This window comes from Chanodichthys erythropterus, chromosome 13 (assembly GCF_024489055.1).
Source record: "Chanodichthys erythropterus isolate Z2021 chromosome 13, ASM2448905v1, whole genome shotgun sequence".
Taxonomy (NCBI): domain Eukaryota; kingdom Metazoa; phylum Chordata; class Actinopteri; order Cypriniformes; family Xenocyprididae; genus Chanodichthys; species Chanodichthys erythropterus.
In genome coordinates, this window is record NC_090233.1 from 39,632,203 (window position 1) to 39,656,039 (window position 23,837).

The window sequence follows — 23,837 nt, forward strand, 5'->3', positions numbered from 1 at the left end:
CTGTGACTGGGAGCACTAGACTGTACAGCAATTACCCCAGTCCCCACTCTCATTCAATTTCACACTTTAATAAGCCTTTCCTTAAGATTGGACCGTATTGTTCTACAAGGGACAAGATGGAGAAGAAATATCCAGCTTATGTTGAGCCTGTTATGGTGGATGTAGCAAGAATGAGTCTTACTGAGGGATTGAATGAGGAAGATTTTCTTTTTGGTCAAGTATGTAAGGATTCATTCTCTTATTTTACTCTCTCACTGAGTGCAAATGCAAATGTGTAAGAAGTTAATTAGTTATGCCAAAAAAAGAGAGGGAATCTCGAGGAAGCCCTCAGATGTTCCTTCATCTTTATTTCCCTTTTCTCTCTCTCTGTCTGTGCCTTTCTCACTTTCTCTTTCTCATTTTAAATAATGCTATAATGTAGGTTACATTTTTTGTTTATTATATCTCATGTATCACATTGTTATTATGAAACAAACGAAAAACAGACAATACCAAACACGTTTTACATGATGCCACTACTTGGATATCTTCAAATTTATCCTCTCACATCTGCAGTGTTTCAAGAAGTCATGTAAAACCTTAAAGAGTTGTGCTGACAGACATGCCCAAGTGTGCTGTCACTAATTTTTCTAGCATGCCAAGCTTTTCCAAACCTACTAAACATGGTTAGCTACATCTCTTGTTCACACTCTGTTGTTGGCTGTCAAAATATTTTGGTCCCATTCCAGCTTCTCAGGATTTTGGGCCAGTTTGGTGCCAGTGTGTGAGTCTGTGGAGAGGTGCCATGTTGAACATGAATGTTTCACACTGGGCGCCATGCCCAGACCCGTAGTTTAATCCTGAGCACTAGGTTCACACAAAGAATGAGAGAAGGTGTCTTGTGACCTTATTGCTGTACAAAATAATTAGAGACTGTTTTCACAGATTCTGTGGTGTTCACAACAATAATAATAATTTCTAATAATTCATAAATAACAATTAAGTACAAGTATTTTAAAGGTGGGGTAAGCCAGCCCGCTCGCTGCTGGAAGGAGAGCCGAGTGCAATGACAATGATGCTAAACACCTCATTCTCTAGCGGTTGTCAGTGTGCAGTGGTTTACCTGCACAACTCTCACTATCTGGCCACTGTTACACACGCAATGCGAGTGGATGTCTGTTTATCACAGCTGACGCACAATAAAATAATGCTTCACAAAAAATATAGCACACGTCAAGGAAGCACAAAATAAGAAAAGAACGTACAGTACACAAGAGTTAATACAAACAAGAGTTTGTTGTTAGTCGCTGACAGCACAGCAGCTCCAGACAATCAATAACACTTAAACCCAGTGTTACTCATGTGTGGAGCAGAATCAAAGCAGCCTCCGTGTCTGTTTTCAAGCCTTCCCACTCAGCTCTCTCCAGCATTGGAAAGCTTTTCTAATATTAACGTGTGTCCTAAAGCGCTTGTCCAGTCATAAGCCTTCATTCCAGTGATATTCTTTTGGGCTCTATTGTATTGTCTCATCTCTCTTTCTGAATCTCTATTTCTGTTGTTCTTCAAATCTCCCTCTTGCTCGTTCTCTCTCCTCGATCGCCATGCACCCCTAAAGCTGATTGTTTACACGTTTGTTGTTGGTGTCGGCCCGACTAACTTCCAAACAGTGTTTTTGAAAAAGACTTACCCCACCTTTAACAGCATTTGTACATAAAATCTTCAGAGACAAAAATATGACACAAGGCAACATGTAAAATACAGTATTAGATGTATGAAATAAGTGGATCTTACAAAGAAAAGTATCAGTATTTCTAATCACAATAATACTGATAAATAATAACTAATAAATGATACTCTGAAATGTTTTAAGTAAAAGCTGAATTTTCAGCATCATTATTCCAGTCTTCAGTGTCACATTATCTTTCTGAAATCATAGTAACATGCTGATTTGCTGCTCAAGAAACATTTCCTATTATTATCAGTGATGAAAACAGTTGTGCTACTTAATATTTTTTGTGGAAACTGTGATGCAATTTTTTTTTTTTTTTTTTTTTTGATCAATGGAAAGTTTAAAAGAACAGCATTTATTTGAATTATAAATCTTTTGTAACATTATAAATGTCTGGATGTATTAATTTGATGTACAGTCAAAGTACATCAAATTAATACATCCTTGTTGAATAAAAGTATTAAAGAATAAAATACCTCTTCTTTTTTTCTGTTATAATGTAGCCTCAAAACCATACAGGACCAATGAAAAATCTCTCTCTCTCTCTCTCTCTCTCTCTGGAAAATTAGGTGATTTTGAGAAGAGTGCTCAGCTGCACTGTAAAAAAACAAAAGTTGACCTAACTAAAAAATAAGGCAATCTATCACAAGTCAACTCAACTAATTTGCTCCAATTAAAGTCAACTTAAATACCTTTGTTCATCTAATAAGTAGCAGGTTGTCTTTTGAACTTTTTGTTAAGGCAACTAAGCAATGTAAGGGGCTGCAATCCTTGTTCTTTCATCTCCATGTTTGATTTTCAAAGCTGACTCTGTGATGTGAACCTCTTATTTGCCTCTTAAATCTAAAGGGAAACATTTCACCCTGATAGGCAAATGTATTGCATACAAAAGTTGCAATGAGATGCACATATACCTCAACACACAAATCTCAAACATGGTGATGATCAACTAATGTTAATTCAGTAAAAATATGAACTCTGAACCATATGACAGCTAAATAACAGTGACAACAGCAGCAGCAGCTTACATTAAGCCAGTAAATGCAAAATAATGACCATATACTATCTAAGCAAGGTCAACAAAACAACTTTTGTTAGCAACATGTTTAGCCTTGAGTATTCTTGTGTAGTTCACTCAAGATAATAAACAGACTCATCCTACTAAATAGTCTTTGTTCAAGCTACTTTTTTACATAGTAGGACATTTTGCAAGTTGCTAGATTATTTTACAGTCCCACATCTCTCTCTCTATCTGAAGGGGAGATTGATGAGATTTCGAGACTTGTGTGATATATTTATGTGGAGTAGTTCAGTAAATTTGCTAGAGAGATTGAGTGCCCTGCCAATTCAAATTCAGGTAACTTATTTTACCAAGCAAATATCTTGTCTTATGAATTACCAGATAAAATAAAAGAATACCCTCCTTCCATATTTACCCAAAGCCTAATCAAACCTTTTCAAAATGAGTTTTGAAATTCCTGGCCAGCTGGTATAAAAAATAAATCAGATATATTTATTAAAGGGTTAGTTCACCCAAAAATTCTGTCATTAATTACTCACCCTCATATCATTCCAAACCCATAAGAACTTTGTTCATCTTCAGAACACAAATGAAGATATTTTTGATGAAATCTGAGAGCTTTCTGTCCCTTCATAGACAGTTACGCAACTACCACTTTCATGTTTTAAAAAGTTCGAGAGATCGTAAAACTAATCAATATGAACGGAGCAGTTTAGTCCTAATTTTCTGAAGAGACTCAATCACTTTATATGATGAAAAGATTTAATTTAGGCTTTTATTAACATATAAACATTGATCAGCGAACATAAACAAAAGCTCAACCGAACCTGCTTCATACGCGAGAACAAATCTCTTGCGGAAGCTCAAACGTGCTGCGTAACACACGAGAATGAACCTCATTGGTTCTTGCACGTCAAGGAAACATACTCAAGTTTCCGTTTACTACAACTAATGTGTGAGTTGATGAATGTTTACATGTGTATACAAGCCTAAATTCAAAGCCTGTTCATCAAGTGATCATGTCTGTTCAGAAAAAATGAACTATGAATGAACAGAAATGAGCAGAAAAAAGAATTACTTTTCCAACCCCAGAAAAGGACAGGAGAGTCAGCTCTCAGATTTCATCAAAAATATCTTAATATGTTTTCCAAAGATGAACGAAGGTCTTACGGGTTTGGAACAACATGAGGGTGAGTAATTAATGACAGAATTTTAATTTTTGGGTGAACTAACCCTTTAAAGCGTTGTATTTAGTGTTTAACCTTTTAAGCTTAAGGAGTAGATTGCATGCTTGTGGGACACACTTCTGTGAGGATGATTATAAAAGAAGGCTACTGTTAATGAAATTACACTTGTGTTATTGGTTTATATGTGTTTGAATGCACATATGCTACATCTTCTGCATGCTTCTGTTTGTCCTTCAAATCATGAGACTTCATTTATATATTCAAGTGTGTTCTTGTCTTTTTTGTAGCCTTTACAAGCTCCCTCAGAAAGGTCATCTTTTGTTCTTGTCTGACTGACATGTTTTCTCTCACAGATAAAGTAAAGTCACGTTTATTCCTCACAGAAAAGCCAACACAAGATCAGAACATAAAGTAACCTTGTAAAGCCGGCTTATGCTGGGGTTTTTTTTGTTTGTTTTTAGTTTGTGTGTGTGTGTGTGTCTTTAGTTTTCTTCACTCACTTTGATTCGAATATGTTATTGACTTCTCCTTTAGGTTGCCATGACTCCTGTTCATCGTGCCAAGGGGCGGGGCCTCAGGATTGTTTGACCTGCTCAGACCCCTCCCACTTACTGAAGGATGGATTCTGTGTTTCAGACTGTGGCTTAGGATTTTATGCTAGTCAAGGCAACTGTTATGGTATGATAGGCACAATTCATATCTTAGTTACTCTACATGGCTTTGTTTGTGTGTTGGTCAGTAATGAAATGAAACATTTTAATAGATGTTTTAATTAAACTAACGTTTGAGTAAAATATCATGCCTAGTGTTTTAAAAGCCTGTTTAGATTTCAAAAGTTGTGGAGTGTATTCCAGCCTTACAGTGCACTAATTAAAAGTATTTTTTATATATTTTAATTCCATTTTATTTGCATTTGGTTGATATAGCATTTACTAGTCAGATTGTTGTGTCTTTAATGGCCTAATTTGTTGCCATATCACTGCTAATGATCCTGCTACGTAGAGACAAAGCCTGCTTTACAAATGTCACCTCAAATACATTTAAGCTTCACCCTGACAACATGCAAATGCAGAATGACACTCTAAATGTCTGTTTTGCAGTGCGAGAACGTAAGCTGCCACAGATTCAGCTTGTCTGTTTTATTATCAGAAAGAATTGTTTTGATGGGTGGAATTGTGTTTATTGGGTTTCTGACTATGGGTAAAAATAGCTTGTGGTTTGAGCACTTTATGTCTTGTAATGGCATGCTGACTTTGAAAATCCTAAGGCTTTTCTGCTTTCATTTATTCTGTTACGAATGTTATTGTTTCTCATTTTGATTGGGATATTTTAGTCATATGAATTTGTACTAGATCTTTAAATAAAATGTTACACTGAAAAAAAATTGGTGTAAAATTACCTTTGAAAATCAGAAATACTTACAAAGAAACAGCAACACAATTAAATTTCTTGCAAAACAAAACTTTGTTTTATTTCAATCATTTTTACAGTGTAGTTGTCATTGTTATATATCTATATATATATATATGATATTTTATATATATTTTTATTCTGTTGTAGCTTGTGACCCTTCCTGTGCAACTTGTCAACCTGACAACCCCAGCTGCATGAGCTGTCCCCCTGAACATGCACTGCATCATGGGAAATGTGTACCACAATGTCCACCACAGTATTACAAGGATGACCATGGCCGTTGCCAAGGTAAAAATCTGTTACTATATTTTGTTCAACACCTTGATACTGGCAACCAAAAACTCTTTCATTCAAACCCATTTTCATTTCCAGAGATGCTTCTTTGGAAAGTTTACCTGTCAGTCCGTTGAAATGTCTTACCTAAATTTTCTCAGCAAAACCACATGGGTTAGAAAATTGATGTAAAATGATATATTAATACCAGTCAAGCCTAATCCTGTGGTGTACAATCGATTTGCATTTATCTTTTTGGCAGGCACTTTTCTTCCTAATCAGCTTGTAAAGAAGTGCATACATTGTCGTAGCTAATGATTGCATTTGAGTGCTGAAAGGATATGATATGATAACATATTTAAAGTTACATTTTTATTACAGACTTGATGAAATTGCCCCTGAAAGGTTATAGGTTAGAAGAGGTCCAGTTTGGTTATTGCTCTCATCTCATGAGATGTTTACTAAATCCCCCGTCCTGAACTATGCCTCTGTTGTTCTTCCAGCCTGCCACAGTTCGTGTGCGTCCTGCTTAGGGCCAGCTGTGTCTCACTGCACCTCCTGCTCAAAGTCTCTCATTCTGAACCAAGGCCAGTGTGTGGAGTCCTGTGGAGAGGGTCTGTTCTCCAGAGGGGGACACTGTCACAGTACGACTGCATTTATACAACTCTGATATTCCCACTCCCACTGTTACATCATGATGTTGTGGAAACTGGGTCATGATAAAAGAGGATAGATCATAGATGCGCTGTCCTAAAGAGTTTGAGGTTATTACTAAACAATGATTTGATTCGACCACTCACTAAGTGATGCAATGCATCATTAAATTTGAATTTTAAATTTGGTCAGAATTTTAAAAAGAGACACAACTAAATGGTGGGACAAGTTTCATGTAGTGGTAGATAGTTAGATAGATGGATAGATAGATTAAATGATTGATTGATTGATTGATTGATTGATTGATTGATTGATTGATTGATTGATTGATTGATTGATTGATTGATTGGTTGGTTGGTTGGTTGGTTGGTTGGTTGGTTGGTTGGTTGGTTGGTTGGTTGGTTGGTTGGTTGATCAATTGATTGGTTGATCAATTGATTGATTGATCGATTGATTGATCAATTGATTGATTGATCAAACAATCAATCAATCGATCACATTGTTGCATTGTAAGGTAGTGAGGAAAGGAAAGTGAGCATTTTAGTTCTGTAGGGGATTTCTGTTACCTGTAGCCGTTTAGGTGTAGTTGTCCCCTGCCCTGTTATGTCAATCAGTACTGCATTGCGGGTGAGTGTGTGTGTGTGTCCTGAATACAGATAGCCTACTCTGGCTCTGTGTGAAGATTCAGACTGTTTGTTCATATAAGTCTATGTGGTATAGACTGGATATATGTATATATAAATATATCTAGGCTGTAGAGAATATGAAAAATACAACTACTTTTCAAAAGTTTGGGGTCCGTAAGATTTTTTTTTAAGAAATTTATATTTTTATTCAGCAAGGATGCATTAAATTGATTAAAATTGAAAAGTCATTTATAATGTTGCAAAAGATTTCTATTTCAAACAAAGGCTGTTCTTAAATAAGTTTTTTTAACCGCCTATTTTGGGGCATCATTAATTATGCACCGATTCAGGCTGTGCGGCTCCTTTAAATCTCTTGCTCCCTGCCCTCCCGATATAAGTGCAGTTATACAGTGCATAAACAAAGTTCACACAGCTAATATAACCCTCAAATGGATCTTTACAAAGTGTTCGTCATGCATGCTGCATGCATGCATCCATTCATGTGAGTATAGTATTTATTTGGATGTTTACATTTGATTCTGAATGAGTTTGAGGTTATATGCTCTGTGGCTAACAGGCTAAAGCTAACATTGCACACTGTTGGAGAGATTTATAAAGAATGAAGTTGTGCTTATTCATTATACAGACTGCAAGTGTTTAAAAATGAAAATAGTGATGACTCTCTTGTCTCCGCGAATACAGTAAGACACAATGGTAACTTTAACCACATTTAACAGTACATTAGCAACATGCTAACGAAACATTTAGAAAGACAATTTACAAATATCACTAAAATATCTTATTATCATGGATCATGTCAGTTATTATCACTCCATCTGCCATTTTTCGCTATTGTCCTTACTTGCTTACCTAGTCTGATGATTCAGCTGTGCACAGATCCAGACGTTAATACTGCCTGCCCTTTTCTAATGCCTTGAACATACGCTGGCATATGTAAATATTGGGGGCGTACATATTAATGATCCCGACTGTTACGTAACAGTCGGTGTTATATTGAGATTTGCCTGTTTTCCAGAGATCTTTTAAACAAATGAGATTTATATAAGAAGGAGGAAACAATGGAGTTTGAAACTCAATGTATGTCTTTTCCATGTACTGAACTCTTGTTATTCAACTATGGCGAGGAAAATTCGATTTTTAATTATAGGGCACCTTTAATAAAAACTGAAAAATAGATAATATCATTAGCTAAGTATAAAAACAATAGAAGTCAATGTACAAAGTCCCCAACATGGTACAAAAACAAATGTCTGTGGATGCATGCATGAAATCTGAATATCAAAAATTGAGTGGGTGTACCTCATGGTCCCCTAAAAAAGCAACTATAAAGTGTAAAGTGTCTAATTATATTCATGAGGTAAAAAATTAAATATAATTAATATTAATTATTATATTTACTTAATATATATTATATTAAGTAAATATAATTAGCATAAATTAAGGTCAAAGAGACATACTGTACAATATCCAACTTGATATAAACCTGTGTGCATGTATGAACTTTATTTTTAACTCTTTTCAACACATTTCCTTCTCTATGCAGGGTGTCATGCGTCCTGTAGGGTCTGTGTGGGTCCGGACTCCTCAGACTGCATGCAGTGTGTCAAACAGGAAGAGGTTCTACAGCCTCAGAATGGAGATGTCTCTCACGGGTCCTGTACATCTGCCTGCAGGCCACAGCATTACCTTGACACAGATCATATTTGCAGAGGTGAGCAATAAAAAGAGAATATTTTCTTATATTTTTCTCTAAAGATGAGGACACATACGCTGTGATTTTTGATTCTCAGTAGCTCTCTGATTATGAAGTGATGGCAAGATAAATGCTGGAAAAATAATTTGCACACTGTTGTGTTGAGTGACACACCGCAGGTTGTTTGCACTAGCTATTCCCAGCGTCTTTATCCTTGATGACTGAAGATCTGCAGTTCACTCCAGATACACCAGGGCTGCTGTACAGGATGTTAAACACCCTCTGGAAAACTATGTTCATTTTAAATTCAAATCCTGACCAAATCCTGCCAAAAAGGATTAAGAATGACATTTTTTGAAAATTAAAATAATAAGCTGATCTGTTGTGAGTCATCATACAGGAACACAAAAATTAATTACACTTAAACAGAATGTCGACATCTGTTTGTAGTATGTTCATCAAGAACAGCAGGATTTCTGTTTCTATAGGACCACCAATTCCTCACTTCCATAACACTGAATAACATTCACAGCTGCTTTACAGTCACGTTGAATGGTGTGCGAATTTTGCACAGTGAATCATTTCTGTATTTATGATGTTCTCACATGCTGAGAGCTTCACAGAGATGGAGTTCTGGCTCCAGTACGTGTCAAATACGGTGCATAAAACTGACTGTGAAATGTTGTGCAGCTTTTATTTGTCTGAATATGATCAAATAACTTTTCGCAATTGTATCAGAAATTGCTTATAATGAAATATTAAATTATTTAAATTAAATTAATTGTTAACACTTCACAATGATGTTCAACTGTTTAATGAATTTGGTGTCATGAAGCATATCATTTAAGCATTTTTTAATCTAGGTCAGGGGTGCCCAATCCTGTTCCTGGAGATGTAACTACCTGCAAAGTTCAGCTCCAACCGTGATCAAACACACCTGAACCTTCTAATTAAGATCTGCTGGAGCACTTGATAATTAAAGACAGGAATGTTTGATCAGGGTTTGATCTGAACTCTGCAGGTAGGTAGATCTCCAGGAACAGGATTAGGCACCCCTGGGGTGCGTTTCCCGAAAGGATCATTAGTCAGCTGTGGTCGTAAGTCCCATTGAACTCTATTGGTAACAATGGAACTTGCGACCATAGTTCACTTTGGGAAACGCACCCCTGATCTAGATTAATAAATGCTTAGCTTAAATGATATGCTTCATGACACCAAAACAAAAAAAACAAACAAAAAAAACTTTAAATGTTAATAATATATTGATAGAAACTGTAGAAATTAACATTAGCCAAGATTAATAAATGCTGTAAAAGTATTGTTACTGAAGGTAGTTAGAAAGTGGCCAGCGGGGTGTTCCTGCAATGGGTCCACTGTCATGAAGCTCACTATAATAATGACAAGTGCCTCTTTCATCAATGAAGACCTTTGTGTTGAGCCAGCATGCTCAGACAAATGTAGAGCTTCCTCAGGGCTACGTGTGTGTGTGTGTGTGTGTGTGTGTGTGTGTGTGTGTGTGTGTGTGTGTGTGTGTGTGTGTGTGTGTGTGTGTGTGTGTGTGTGTGTGTGTGTGTGTGTGTGTGTGTGTGTGTGTGTGTGTGTGTGTGTGTGTGTGTGTGTGTGTGTGTGTGTGTGTGTGTGTGTGTGTGTGTGTGTGTGTGTGTGTGTGTGTGTGGATGTGCTGATGGATCAGATATCATGCAGAGGAAATTCCAATCTGTAAATCCCTCTAAAGTCAGTCTCTCTGCAGACTGTGTGTTTTTGTTAGTCTTACTCAAAAGGGTGATGAGAACAATAATTACTGTTGTTTGATCTGAAAGCAAACGCAAATTTAATTTATCTTAAATACAGTTTTAATTAAGTTATTAATAACTTTATTAATACTCAAGACAAAAATAAACTTAGTTTCACTCAAACCATCCTTGATCACATTATTTAAAAACTCATGTAACTACATGAACTTAATTTAACTAAGTTTTTTTTTTTTTTTTTACTAAAAATGAGTATTGTCAACTTTACTTAAGTGTTTGTTCAGACAACTTAACATTTCTGAGTGAAACGCACAAATTAATGTTGACATAACTAACTGGGCAGTGGATCTGTAGTTTCCAGCATGCTTTGCAAGGGAATGCATTATGAGAGTAAATTTAAGGATTAAAGTGTTATTTATGTGTTTTTCAGTAAAGGGAAAGATGTTGTTAGTTTATGTAAGTGTTTAATGTTCAGTTATGTTGGACATTTAGAGGAGTTTCTGTAATGTTTTTGAATTTTGTGGCTACCATGCAGAAGAGTTGTGCCTGTGTTTAGGCTGTGAGCCTCATATACGGAAGCAGGATATTTAGGATGAAATTCCTGCTCTCAGTTCAATTGAGTTTGCTCAATTAGTTATTTTTGAGTGCATTTTGTAGAGCAAAAGGTTAATTTAACACTAGAAGTCCCAGAGATTTGTAACCCTCCTTTAGCCAAGTGGATGCTAACTGGCTAGTCTTTTGGCTATCATTAGCATCAATTCATGTGTAAATATGGTCATTACCTGAGCAATCTGCAGGGGGGTTGGGGGTGTGTGTGTGAATGGTTGCTGGTGGCTTGTTTGTATGTGTGGGGGAGGGAGGGCTGCTAAAAGCAGAAAACTTGATTGACCATGGGCCGGTTTCAGAAAGGAGGTTAAGTGAAAACTCTGAGTATGTTAACCCTGAAATGAGGGAGTGCAAGTGATGTTTAAAAAGTTAACTCACTCATTCACACTGCAAAAATGCTTTTCATACTAAGTATTTTTTTATCCTATTTCAAGTAAATTTAAAAAAAATCTTAAATCAAGATGGATTTTTTATATGAGAAAATTATATATGATATTTAGTCTTGTTTCCTGGGGGGATCTAAATTAAGTGCATTTTACTTAAGTAAAATGATCAATATCTGCCAGTGTGGTAATAAAAATAATCTTAATGCAAACGGAAAGTGTTGGAGTGTCTACCCAGGTGAAAAAAAGTGCAGTAAAATACACTTTATTTTAGTACACTTTTACACTTCCATAATGTACAGTGCTCTATTTCCGTGCACTTATTTTGTACTTAATATACTAAAAGCTCTTCTTTAGTACTTCTTAAGATAATCTTAAGAACATCTAAGTGTACTCAACTGTGCTATTTTGAGACACCATGAATTTGAACTAAAATGTGCTTTTAACATACTATCTCTGTATAGAAAAATGTATTTAGTTACCACTTGTAGTACACTTGAACCCATCTTTCAAACACTTTTAAAAATGGACTTATGATGTATTTCAAATATAAGATTAATATATAATGAATATATACAAAATGTATTTATAATATATTGCCAGGCAGTGCCAGAATTGTGAGTGATTGCTGAAATGTACTCACTCACTTTTTAAAATTATTTGTAAATATGTGTACAAATGGTTGGTTTCTTTATTTTATTTTGTACTATTTTATCAATAGATCTCAGCAACGAAGGAAAAAAAAAACATGTGTGTTGATTTCTCCCTAAGATGGCAAAGTGAAACACAAGTTTTCTTGAAGTGGCTCAGCATGGCCCCACATTGTTTACATAACAAAAGCAACAGTTCACAGCTGATTAAGGATATTAGCCTAAAGACTTCCAGCCCATCGGCTGTCCTGCGGGTTTTATAGGTAGAAAAGCCAAATGGCTGCTCTCTGGGACTTCTAGTGTTAAAAAGGTATGTAATAAACATAACATTATTAAGTAAACTGCACATATAAATATTATGTAACAGTGACAAATTCAAATGATTTTTATTTACTCAAAGAAATTTTGTCAGCTTTACTTGAATTTCTAAATTGTTAGTTTAATCAATATAGTTGCATGGAACCACTTCACACTGCTTTTTAAGTAAATCCAACAATTCATTTTATTGAGTGAATATGGTGCTTTACAGATCCATGCATTTAAATAGTTAGAACTATCATGCAATGTTGATTCATACATTTTCGTATCCTGCAACCTCAAGAAGTATTTGGACGCTTAAGTTACAATTAATAATGTGTAAATGTTTTTGCATTAAAATATGAAATCAAGTGGCATTCATTTAATAAGAAATACAACACACTATTCAAAATATCCAAGAAGTATTTTGATTTCTAAGTATAACCAATTGATATATTGCTGTCATATGACTTTTTTTGTCACATTTGTTGGGCTCACTGTCTATTCATACCATAGTTTGTTACTGTCACGTTAATGAAAGTAGAAATAGTTCATGCAATTGTATGGAAGTATAAGTAAAGGAAGTCACCATTCAAGCACAAATTCAGCAGTATCCTGTCTCAGACCTTTAAACAATGATGTGTGTTTAAAAATCGATTAAGAGTGCATTAAAGAATTCAGACGATGTGAACACTAACCTCTAAAACTCATGCACCATTCCCATCTTTCTGGCTTAATTTCAAAACACACCCCATGGGCTGAAATGTCTTTTAAAAGAAAAATGATCAATATGTAAGGCCTTTAGGTATGTTTATTGTGTGTCTGAATTGCATTAACAGAAAGCTTAGCCCTGTCTCCAATTCACTCAATAGAATACAAATTGCCTGGGTTAGTATTTAGCACGCCTACTATTCTTCTTTGGGGAACGTACTGAATTACGGGGGTAGATAAACCCCTTTTGTTCTGATTGACAATGAAACCTGGCTGAACAGACAAATCATTTGAAGACAAGCAGACAACTTTGGTCACACTGGAGCATGGCTGTTGACACTTGTGTCCTAAGGGCTTTACTCCAAATCAAGAAGATTGTCAAGGGCCTCTGCGTGTTTGTATTTTCCAGGAATTATTAATGTTTGTGTGTGTGTATGTGTGTGTGTGTTGTCTGCATGTGTCTACCAAATGTCTCTCACATTTAATCTGGTAGTGTAGTGGAGACGAGTCCAGACTTCACACCCGTGACAGGTTCTTTTTGGAGCCCACTGCTTTCATTCAGCCGTGTGCACATGGCTCAGCTCTCTGACTGACAGCCTTTTTAGAGGAAATGCCTTTTGTCTGCATACATAGCTTGAAGGCAGATTGAGCAATCATGTCTACAAAACAGTTGTCCTGAGCCCTGTGATGAGGTTGGGTCACTAATTTAGTGATAACTTAAGTTAATAAGTGTGAAAGTGCACGGCTGTAAAAGGTTTATGTCTGTCAATATTTTACTTTTACATATAATGTTTTTTAAACTTCAAAAAAGAAGACTCTTATGCTCACCAAGGCTGCATTTATATTAATAAAAACAATAAAAACAGCAATATTATGAAGTACTATTACAATTAAAATAACTATTTCTGTTTTAATACATTTTAAAATGTAATTTATTGCTGTGATGGCAAAGCTGATTGTAACAAAGCTCGTAGTTCAGGGAAGAAGGAGGCGGGAACCGGCAAACCTTCAACGTAAAATAAACAAATAACAAAACAAAATTAAAGCGACAGCCCTTTACAGATGACTGCCCAATATTATTATTATTATTATTATTATTATTATGATTTAAGGGTAATTTGACTACCTAATGAAGCAAGTCTCTGTGGTTTCCGATCCATAGTTTCAGTATGTTCACAAACCTATAACAATAATATCCCACCTAAAACAATCACTTTCTCCCTCCTTTCCTCTTTCAGAATGTCACACCTCATGTTCAGGCTGCACTGGTGGAAGTTTCCAGAATTGTACTTCCTGTGTACAACCCAGTATCCTTCACCAAGGGCAGTGTGTCGATAAATGTCCTCATGGTTTCTATGTTCAGGACCGTACTTGCCAAGGTATTTTTGGATGTTATTCTGTTCCGTTCTTCAAACAATAGAAACCCATTTCCCTGTGGATTAATAAAGTTCAATAGATTCTTTTATGAATCTAATGTTGTGCTCATTATTTTCTCTCCTTTTTAGTCTGTCATCCATCATGTAAGGAGTGTACGGGCCCATCTCAGGCTGACTGTTCTGCCTGTCCGGTCCACGCCAGTCTCCATAACGGCTACTGCCGAACCAGTTGCCCTGAGGGCCAATACCTGAATGCTGTGGGTTACTGCATTGGTGAGTTGATGATCACCAAAAAAACATTGTTAAAATGCTTCCAAGTGACACCTTTGATCTCAAGTCATTGCACCTGCCTGGGTTTAAGGTGTCAAATGGGCACATTTTGCCTTCAGGGGAGGATTTGGTGTTCAAAGGGCACGTCAGGCATTGTTGTAAAGCCAATGCCAAGAGCATGGAAATTGGGAAATATGTTAATTATTTTGTTGAATGTGTGCTGAGCCAGTTTTATTCATGAAACTAGTAAAGCTTTTACCCTGTTATTTGGGTCTTAATGAAATGTGGTTAAAGTACCAGTCATTGTCTCATAAAAAGAAGAGGTTTTGTGCAATAAACATCCGAAAACAAATAAAAAGCAGTAAACAGTGAAAGTGCTTTAGAAAGTACTTCTTCGGTAGAAGATAAATGTAACTCTCTGTCAAAATAAGCACAAATGCTGTTGTATAATACTGTATAGAAAGAGCAGATTGTGATATAGAAGATTTACCAATCAATTAGAAATTATTTAATTGGATTACATTTTACGTTAGGGCTGTGTACTGGATTTTGTGGCTATAAAAACTGACTTTCATAGAGTTGAAGTAAATATTTTTGTTCAGACTTGAACACTAGTAATTGCTAATTCTCTTAAGCTCAAACAAGGACAGTAGACTTTAATAATAATAATAAACTCCTGATATATTATTTATATTACCTGTTTTTGTTTCTGTGTGTCATAGCTCATATTTTTAATGTGGTGAAGGTTACAGCTGTGCTTTTAATGATTAAGTAACTGCTTTTCCTTACAAACCTCCATTTCTGTCTAGATCTTGTTACATGAATCAGTAAATCATGAACTCTGTATTTATAATTTAAAGAATCTGTATCCATGCCTCGTAGCCCTGCATATTATCAGTCAGCCTGAGAAATAAGCCAACAGAGGATTTCATTGGCTGATATGCATCTCTTTATTATCAGTGCCCACATGGCATTGAAGCCAGTCAACTCCCACAACTGATAAGGAGTGAGAGAGGATATACAGATAAAAGAGTGTTTACTTTTACACCTTTACAACTTTGTTTAGATAAGAATCTGATAAGATCTTTTTTTCCCTCCATTTCCTCTCCTCAGTTCGAGATGTTCTTATGGATATGCATCATAATAATATACGCCTTCTGTCTCTTTGTCTCTCTGTCAGAGTGTGAGGAGGGATGCCAGCGGTGTGTGGCAGACCTGCAGTCAGGCTCTGGCACTGCGTGTTTGTGGTGTAAGGTTCCCAGGATGCTGATTCTGGGGGATCGCTGTGTACCACAGTGCCCACCCAAATATTATCGGTGGCACGGAGCTTGCAAAAGTAAGTTCAAATGAGAAAAAAAGGGAATTCAGAGCAAAAAATAATGTACATTCTCACAACTGGATGCGTACAGGCCCACATGGAGGCTACACATGATGATCCACTGCATTTTTATGCAGAACAATAGCAGATCGAGCAATAACACTAACATTTTTGTTCCATAATTCTAATAATAATGTATAGGAAAAATTATTTGCAATGAATTTGTGATGCCAAAAAGCTAAGATTTTTTAAGTAACAATTAGCAAGTTACTGTGTGAAATGACATCTACAACATCTATATGGATAAATGATGGGGAAAATGGAGCTTTACTGTCCTTTATTAACTGATCATACAAATATTTTCCTGTTTTTTTTTTTTGTTTTTTGTTTTTTTTTTACAAAACTATGATTATAATGGCAATAAGATTGTCACAATATGCTTATGTGGAACCCTAATCTGCATCACACAACGATAATTCATCACATTAACATCATCTAACAGTCTTCCTCTGAGAAAACAGTTTGCTGCTTTATTTCCAGCATGAGTTTCATTATGTAGATTGAGCATCATCAGTCACACAGTGTCTAATCTCAATGCCAGCATCCTCTTTATGCACAGGTTTGTCATTCTACATGATCTCTCAATGTAATATAGCCAGAGCCTCTGTTTTCATAACCCTGATGCAATTACCTATGATGCTTGAAAGTGGCTCCTCTGCTGACAGAGTAGATGAGACGGTGCATTTGTTTTTATTAGGGAGTGTGATGTAGTGCTCGGCTTTAATGCAAAATCTTTTAAGATGCTGATGTGATCTATAAACTATTATGACCTTCTTTAATTGCCTGGCTTTTGCATGATATCAAGAGAGTGTATATGTGCACAAATGTGTTTGTATGTGAGTATGTGTGTGTATGTCTGAATTGGCTCTATGTGCATCAAAGGCAAAAGACCATTACTGGAATTTACTTGCACTTAGCATGAGCAAGTGTCTGTGTCTGGTTTGAAGGTGATATGTCAAGTTGACAGCAGACTGAATATGATATTTGAATGGAAATTTCTGGTAGATGTCAAAAGTATTGCTTTTGAGTGTCTACTGTGTTTATAATACTGTTGTGGAATGTGAATATCCTTGGCAACAGCGCACATTAAAACATCAAGATTATCAGATACATGGATTCTAAAATTTTAGCAATCATTATTTGCTAAAACTGGGTCTTTCCTTAATCACATGCATCTATACAACAACAATTTACAGTGTATATATAGTATTATATAATAGTAACAATAAGTTATAAGTAATTTACACAATGAAAGCTGTAAATAACGCCCCATTCATCTCTAGAGACCCTTATTTCCCATTTTTTTCCAAAGTTGAAAGATATTTGATATAATTATCTTCTATAATTCTATAATTATTGTCTTCTTCATACTTACTGTCCTAATTATCTGGTCATCGTTCTTATTGTCCTGTGCCTCTGTTCTCCAGAATGTCACTCTTCCTGTGAGGAGTGCAGTGGGGATGGTTCTCTCTCCTGTACTTCCTGTTTAGCGCCTGATGTTTTGGCCCCATCAGGTCTCTGCAGCCCTCGGTGTCCAACCGGATATTATGCTGATGAAAACAGGGTGTGCCAAAGTAAGTACTTCCAATTGTTTTTATAGTGCATCTATCTATCGATCTATCAATCTATCTCTTGTCTGTCTGTATGTCTACAACTCTCTTTTATTTTCAATTGAGCAGTTTATTGAATCTTTAGACAATTATTATCAACAAAAAACACACATGCACACTTTTTATTTGATATTTTTCTAAGTATCTAGATTGGATACATCAGGCTTCATGGCTCATATAATATGATATAGGAGAGTATGGATCTCATAATCGCAGAGAAAAAAAACACCTTCATTTTATTCAGATTAACTGAACTGAAAACCAAAAATATGCAATTTGGTGCAGTTGCTGATATTTATATGGCCAAAAGGTTGTTTTTTTACAACCTAAAAATTCTGATAGGTTGTAATATAAATCAATTCATAACAGCAGACTACTTCGATAAGATGCAAATAAATATCAGTTGTCACTCTGTATCTCTCAACAATTTGTCTTAGCAAGATGATATATACAAACCCGATTCCAAAAAAGTTGGGACACTGTACAAATTGTGAATAAAAAAGGAATGCAATAATTTACAAATCTCATAAACTTATATTTTATTCACAATAGAATATAGATAATATATCAAATGTTGAAAGTGAGACATTTTGAAATGTCATGCTAAATATTGGATTTCATGAGAGCTACACATTCCAAAAAACTTGAGACAGGTAGCAATAAGAGGCCGGAAAAGTTAAATGTACATATAAGGAACAGCTGGAGGACCAATTTGCAACTTATTAGTTCAATTGGCAACATGATTGGGTATAAAAAGAGCCTCTCAGAGTGTCAGTGTCTCTCAGAAGTCAAGATGGGCAGAGGATCACCAATTCCCCCAATGCTGCGGCCAAAAATAGTGGAGCAATATCAGAAAGGAGTTTCTCAGATAAAAATTGCAAAGAGTTTGAAGCTATCATCATCTACAGTGTATAATATCATCCAAAGATTCAGAGAATCTGGAACAATCTCTGTGCGTGAGGGTCAAGGCCGAAAAACCATACTGGATGCCTGTGATCTTCAGGCCCTTAGACGGCACTGCATCACATACAGGAATGCTACTGTAATGGAAATCACAACATGGACTCAGGAATACTTCCAGAAAACATTGTCAGTGAACACAATCCACCGTGCCATTCGCCGGCTAAAACTCTATAGGTCAAAAAAGAAGCCATATTTAAACATGATCCAAAAGCATAGGCATTTTCTCTGGGCCAAGGCTCATTGAAAATGGATTGTGGCAAAGTGGAAAACTGTTCTGTGGTCAGACGAATCAAAATTTTAAGTTCTTTTTGGAAAACTGGGATGCCATGGACTAGAGAGGACAAGGACAACCCAAGTTGTTATCAGCACTCAGTTCAGAAGCCTGCATCTCTGATGGTATGGGGTTGCATGAGTGCGTGTGGACAGCTTACACATCTGGAAAGGCACCCTCAATGCTGAAAGGTATATCCAAGTTCTAGAACAACATATGCTCCCATCCAGACGTCTTCTCTTTCAGGGAAGACCTTGCATTTTCCAACATGACAATGCCAGACCACATACTGCATCAATTACAACATCATGGCTGCGTAGAAGAAGGATCCGGGTACTGAAATGGCCAGCCTGCAGTCCAGATCTTTCACCCATAGAAAACATTTGGCGCATCAAGAGGAAGATGCGACAAAGAAGACCTAAGACAGTTGAGCAACTAGAAGCCTGTATTAGACAAGAATGGGACAACATTCCTATTCCTAAACTAGAGCAACCTTGTCTCCTCAATCACCAGATGTTTGCAGACTGTTATAAAAAGAAGAGGGGATGCCACACAGTGGTAAACATGGCCTTGTCCCAACTTTTTTGAGATGTGTTGATGCCATGAAATTTAAAATCAACTTATTTTTCCCTTAAAATGATACATTTTCTCAGTTTAAACATTTGATGTGTCATCTGTTGTATTCTGAATAAAATATTGAAATTTAAAACTTCCACATCATTGCATTCTGTTTTTACTTAGTTTTATGATTAAAGCTCTGAAGTTTTTATTGTGGGGGCAAAACATATCATGCAATACATTGATGATTGAGAAATGTACAAATAAATATTCCTCAAAAGCCTAATGTATCATATTTGTTACATACATTTTAACATGATTTATCTAAAAAAAAAAAAAAATGATGCATGGATAATCAAGTTTAACCAAGTTGTTTTTGTCCAGTAATATTACAAAAAATCTTAAATGTATTCTTACATTTAATTTATAAAAGACAGTAAAGCAAAAAGGCTTTTTTTTAAATAATCTAAAAAGCCTTTTGTTTGCTAAAACAGTATAAACTATCAATCATGTGACGAAAGTCAAGAGGCATTTATTTATCATTTGCATAGTTAACACTGGGGGAAACTGTGCATTGAAATGCTTGTGACGAGGCTCAGACATATAACAGGACCATACATAAACCATACATAAATAATCAAAAAGTAAATATGAACATACACAAGTGGAGGGCACTGAGATATTAATGTAATATATTAATATAAGGTATGTAGGAGATTGTGTACAACAGGTTTTTCAGCAAAGTTTTATGTTGATAAATTAGAGAGGTATTGCATATGATACAGGATTAAGTATTGATTTAAATGATTATTGTGTGTGTGTTTCAGTGTGTGACACTCAGTGTCTGAGCTGTGAGATGGCAGGTGTGTGTACGTCCTGTAGAGATCCTGCTAAAGTGCTTCTGTTTGGGGAGTGTCAGTATGAGAGCTGTGCTCATCAGTACTACCTGAACACCACCACACGCACTTGCAGAGGTGAGTCACTGCATCTGCCATACATGAAATAATCACAGAGAAATATTCATGTAGACTACAAACTACTTCCTTCTTGATATATTCAGTCATTTTAAAACAGAGTTATTTTAAATGACTGATCCTGTAGTATTGAACTAAACTATTAGTTTTACTTGTCCATGAGATGGGAATCTAGTTTTAAATCTTTGATTTGTGTGTGTGTTGTATTGCCCATTATTTTTGCCTTACTGCTCTAAAACAGTTAAGTTCATTTTTCTTCTCTTGTAGGCATTGAACATTCATTATATAAAGGCTGGAATACACTACACAATGTTTTCTCAGAAAGTTGTTTGGGTTTATAGACTATGATTCCATCCAGCTGGAGGAAATCAAACATTTGATATTTAGAGGCGATTTCAGAGCAAATATAGTTTTCATTTTTCATGCATCTCCTACTAACGAGGCCCATGTTTCTGTGAGAGTTTGTTGTGTTCAGAACAACATGAAAGTCTGGTAGTGTGTGATCCCCAGTCATTTAGTGTACGATGCCCCTTTTTCTCTGTAACCATTTTTAAAGTCGGCAAGTGTATGATGCTTACTGTTTTAAAATCTGTTCAGATGTTGAAAGTTCTGTAGTGTATTCCAGCCTTAAAGAAACATCCTAAATACTCTATCAGTCCGTTATATCAAACATTCATCTTCAAAACACACAGAACAGTTCAGGAAAAGAGGATGTATCCTTTATCTAATAATTAAGGTCAAATAAATTACACAGAGGTTTATCTTAAAGACTCTAAGGCTACATTAACACTCCAAAAATGTACTAAAAATGAAAAAAAAAACTCTTTGTACAGATGACAACGGTAAGAAAACTATTACCATTCACAAAGATCCACGCAAACGACTAAATGTATTATGCATGCCAGAAAAGTAGTTGGCAATGTCACTTTGTAAAGAAAGACTACGCGCCTCCGCATATACGCATTCTTTTAAAGAGCACTCGCCAAGTGCATAGACTAAACACGTAATACGCATGTGCATGCCGTCATCGTTTTCACCGATTCGTATTTTTGTAGTTTACACGGAGATGATAACAGTATCATTTTGAAAATGTTCCACTTTGAAAACCATTTTCAAAAGTTTGCATTTTCAGGCTACCAAAATGCTGTTGCTGTGTAAATGAACAACCAAAACACATAAAAAAAGTTTTCTGTTTTTAGTTGAAAATAGTGTTGTGTAAAAAGCCCATTAAAATAATAGTTGCAGAGAAGATATTTGTTAATATTCGTTAACATTTGTGAGAGTGTTCAGATCTTAATATGATGTGGTTTGGGATGTGGGTGTGGAACATAGACCCCATACAGTGAGACCTTTATTTAGTTTTGATGGGATTTACAGAGGAGATCAAAAGGAGACAGATTAGTTTTTGTCCCTTGAGTGTTTTGTGTGTGTGTGTGTGTGTGTGTGTGTGTGTGTGTGTGTGTGTGTGTGTGTGTGTGTGTGTGTGTGTGTGTGTGTGTGTGTGTGTGTGTGTGTGTGTGTGTGTGTGTGTGTGTGTGTGTGTGTGTGTGTGTGTGCGTGTGTGCGTGTGTGTGTGTGAATAACTGAGAGTGAAGCAGAAAGAGGGAGAATAAATGTGTTACGGGTATGTAAAGCTGTTTACTCCTGCAGTACAGTGAATGAAGGTTACCTTGACAATATAGGGAGCACATCTATAATGCAGGAGATCGTTGTTGTTTGTGTCTTTATGGATGGATACGTGAAAGAAGAATACAGTCTAAATGCCAGACAAATGAGCTGCTTTTGAGTTGAAGCAGTAAATATGGACATCACTGACATTTGAATTGGGCGAAGTGTTCAATTAAGTTAGCCACTGTTCTTTTCAGATGAATGTTTGAAAGGTTTTGGCTGGGAGGGTGGTTTCATTGAATAAGCGGAGAGATGATGAGGTTATATAGATAGAGCGATGGCAGAAAGAGCGTGATGGGGATTTTTAATGAGCTTCGCTGATTTAGAGAGCGGAGGTCTGGTGGTGAGTTATCAAATGGTTGGCTAGTGCTCTCTTTAACAGATGATTTGAGAACTGAAACATTGTGTCCGTCTTTCTTATTGTAAGATGAATGGTGTATTGAAATACTTCATATTTCTTTTTTGTACAGGTTCTATTCAGGCTTGGTTTTGCAGATAATTGAACTTTAAAATCTACCTTATAAAATGCTTATAAAAAGAAGGTTGATTCTTATTGGATGAGCTGTGTTAAAGCAGTTGTTTATTGGCATTTGATGTACACCTGTGAAGTATTAAGTTGTTACCTTACCAACGCTAACCATCTTGTTGATAGACTAATGAACTATATTAGTTGGCAGACAAATTGTTTATTCATTGTACATAATAAATGACAGAAAAGATCTGTCACTGTTTTCGCTACATCACAACTACAAGGGATGTTTAATCACTCCACTTTGTGTACTCTTTACTTATAGTATAATCACTGTAATGTCTCTTGGCGTATTGCTTTATTAATTAACATTTCTAGAAAGTTCTCCATTCCTTTAGGCAATAATGTTGTCAAAATTTGCATACTGAATTGAAAGTGATTGGTCTTTATCATATGCTGTTTTTTTTCTTCTTCAATGAATGCAAATCTAATGCAAATCTTTCATGCTCCCTCATCACTGTCTCTTAGCCTTTTTCTTTCTAATTTGCTCTTCTTCAATCACATTCCAATTTTCTTCTCCTTTCCCTCCCACTCACTCTCTTTTTCGCTCTGTTTCTCTCAGAGTGCGACTGGAGCTGTAACTCGTGCCGCGGACCCCTGCGTAGTGACTGTCTGCAATGCATGGAGGGATACGTCCTGCAGGATGGCATTTGTGTGCCGGGTTGCTCTCCAGGATTCTACCAGGATGCTGAAAGATGTCTGAGTCAGTCATCAACAAAAATAACAACCTTCATTATGAATCCAACCAATCAATTTTCCAGCTCAATAAACTTTGACATTTCAATCTCTCAGTCAGTTGTCACGGTCGGGGAGGGAGGGAGGGCAGGCCACTAATTTCAGCTGTATAGTGCCAACATCAGCCGCTGTGCTAGAGCCAAGGTTTAATGGCACTTTAATGGATTGATTTCAAATTAGACTGAAAGACATGTCAGTCAGCGGTGCTGTAGTTATGGACCAGACTGAAGAAGCTCATGACTCTCACTTTGAATTTAAACTTTCTTTGGTCTTAGATTGATGTTATCCAGCGTTATCCACATTATTCACTGATACTGATACAGTTCAGCAGAGAAACTGGAATGTATTTCACATTTATTATAATTTAATCTTTTTAAAAATTATTTTTAATTATTATAATTAATTAATATTTATAATTTATAATTAATTATTTTACATTTATTATGAATCATTTTAATAACAGTATAATATTATTATATTTTGAGGTTTAGGGTCAGTAAGATTTTTTTTT

General features: G+C 35.9%; 1 protein-coding gene across 1 annotated transcript in view; it reads left to right on the top strand.

Annotated features, from left to right (window-relative positions):
* fras1 (Fraser extracellular matrix complex subunit 1) overlaps positions 1-23,837 on the top strand; it is a 127,940-nt gene that overhangs the window by 53,598 nt on the left and 50,505 nt on the right. Inside the window, exons 15-24 of the mRNA XM_067406034.1 lie at positions 4,451-4,594; positions 5,477-5,617; positions 6,106-6,246; positions 8,447-8,614; positions 14,233-14,373; positions 14,500-14,643; positions 15,821-15,976; positions 17,446-17,592; positions 20,248-20,394; positions 23,154-23,294. Of these exons, the coding sequence (XP_067262135.1) occupies positions 4,451-4,594; positions 5,477-5,617; positions 6,106-6,246; positions 8,447-8,614; positions 14,233-14,373; positions 14,500-14,643; positions 15,821-15,976; positions 17,446-17,592; positions 20,248-20,394; positions 23,154-23,294 (1,470 nt within the window). The remainder of the gene's footprint in view (positions 1-4,450; positions 4,595-5,476; positions 5,618-6,105; positions 6,247-8,446; positions 8,615-14,232; positions 14,374-14,499; positions 14,644-15,820; positions 15,977-17,445; positions 17,593-20,247; positions 20,395-23,153; positions 23,295-23,837) is intronic.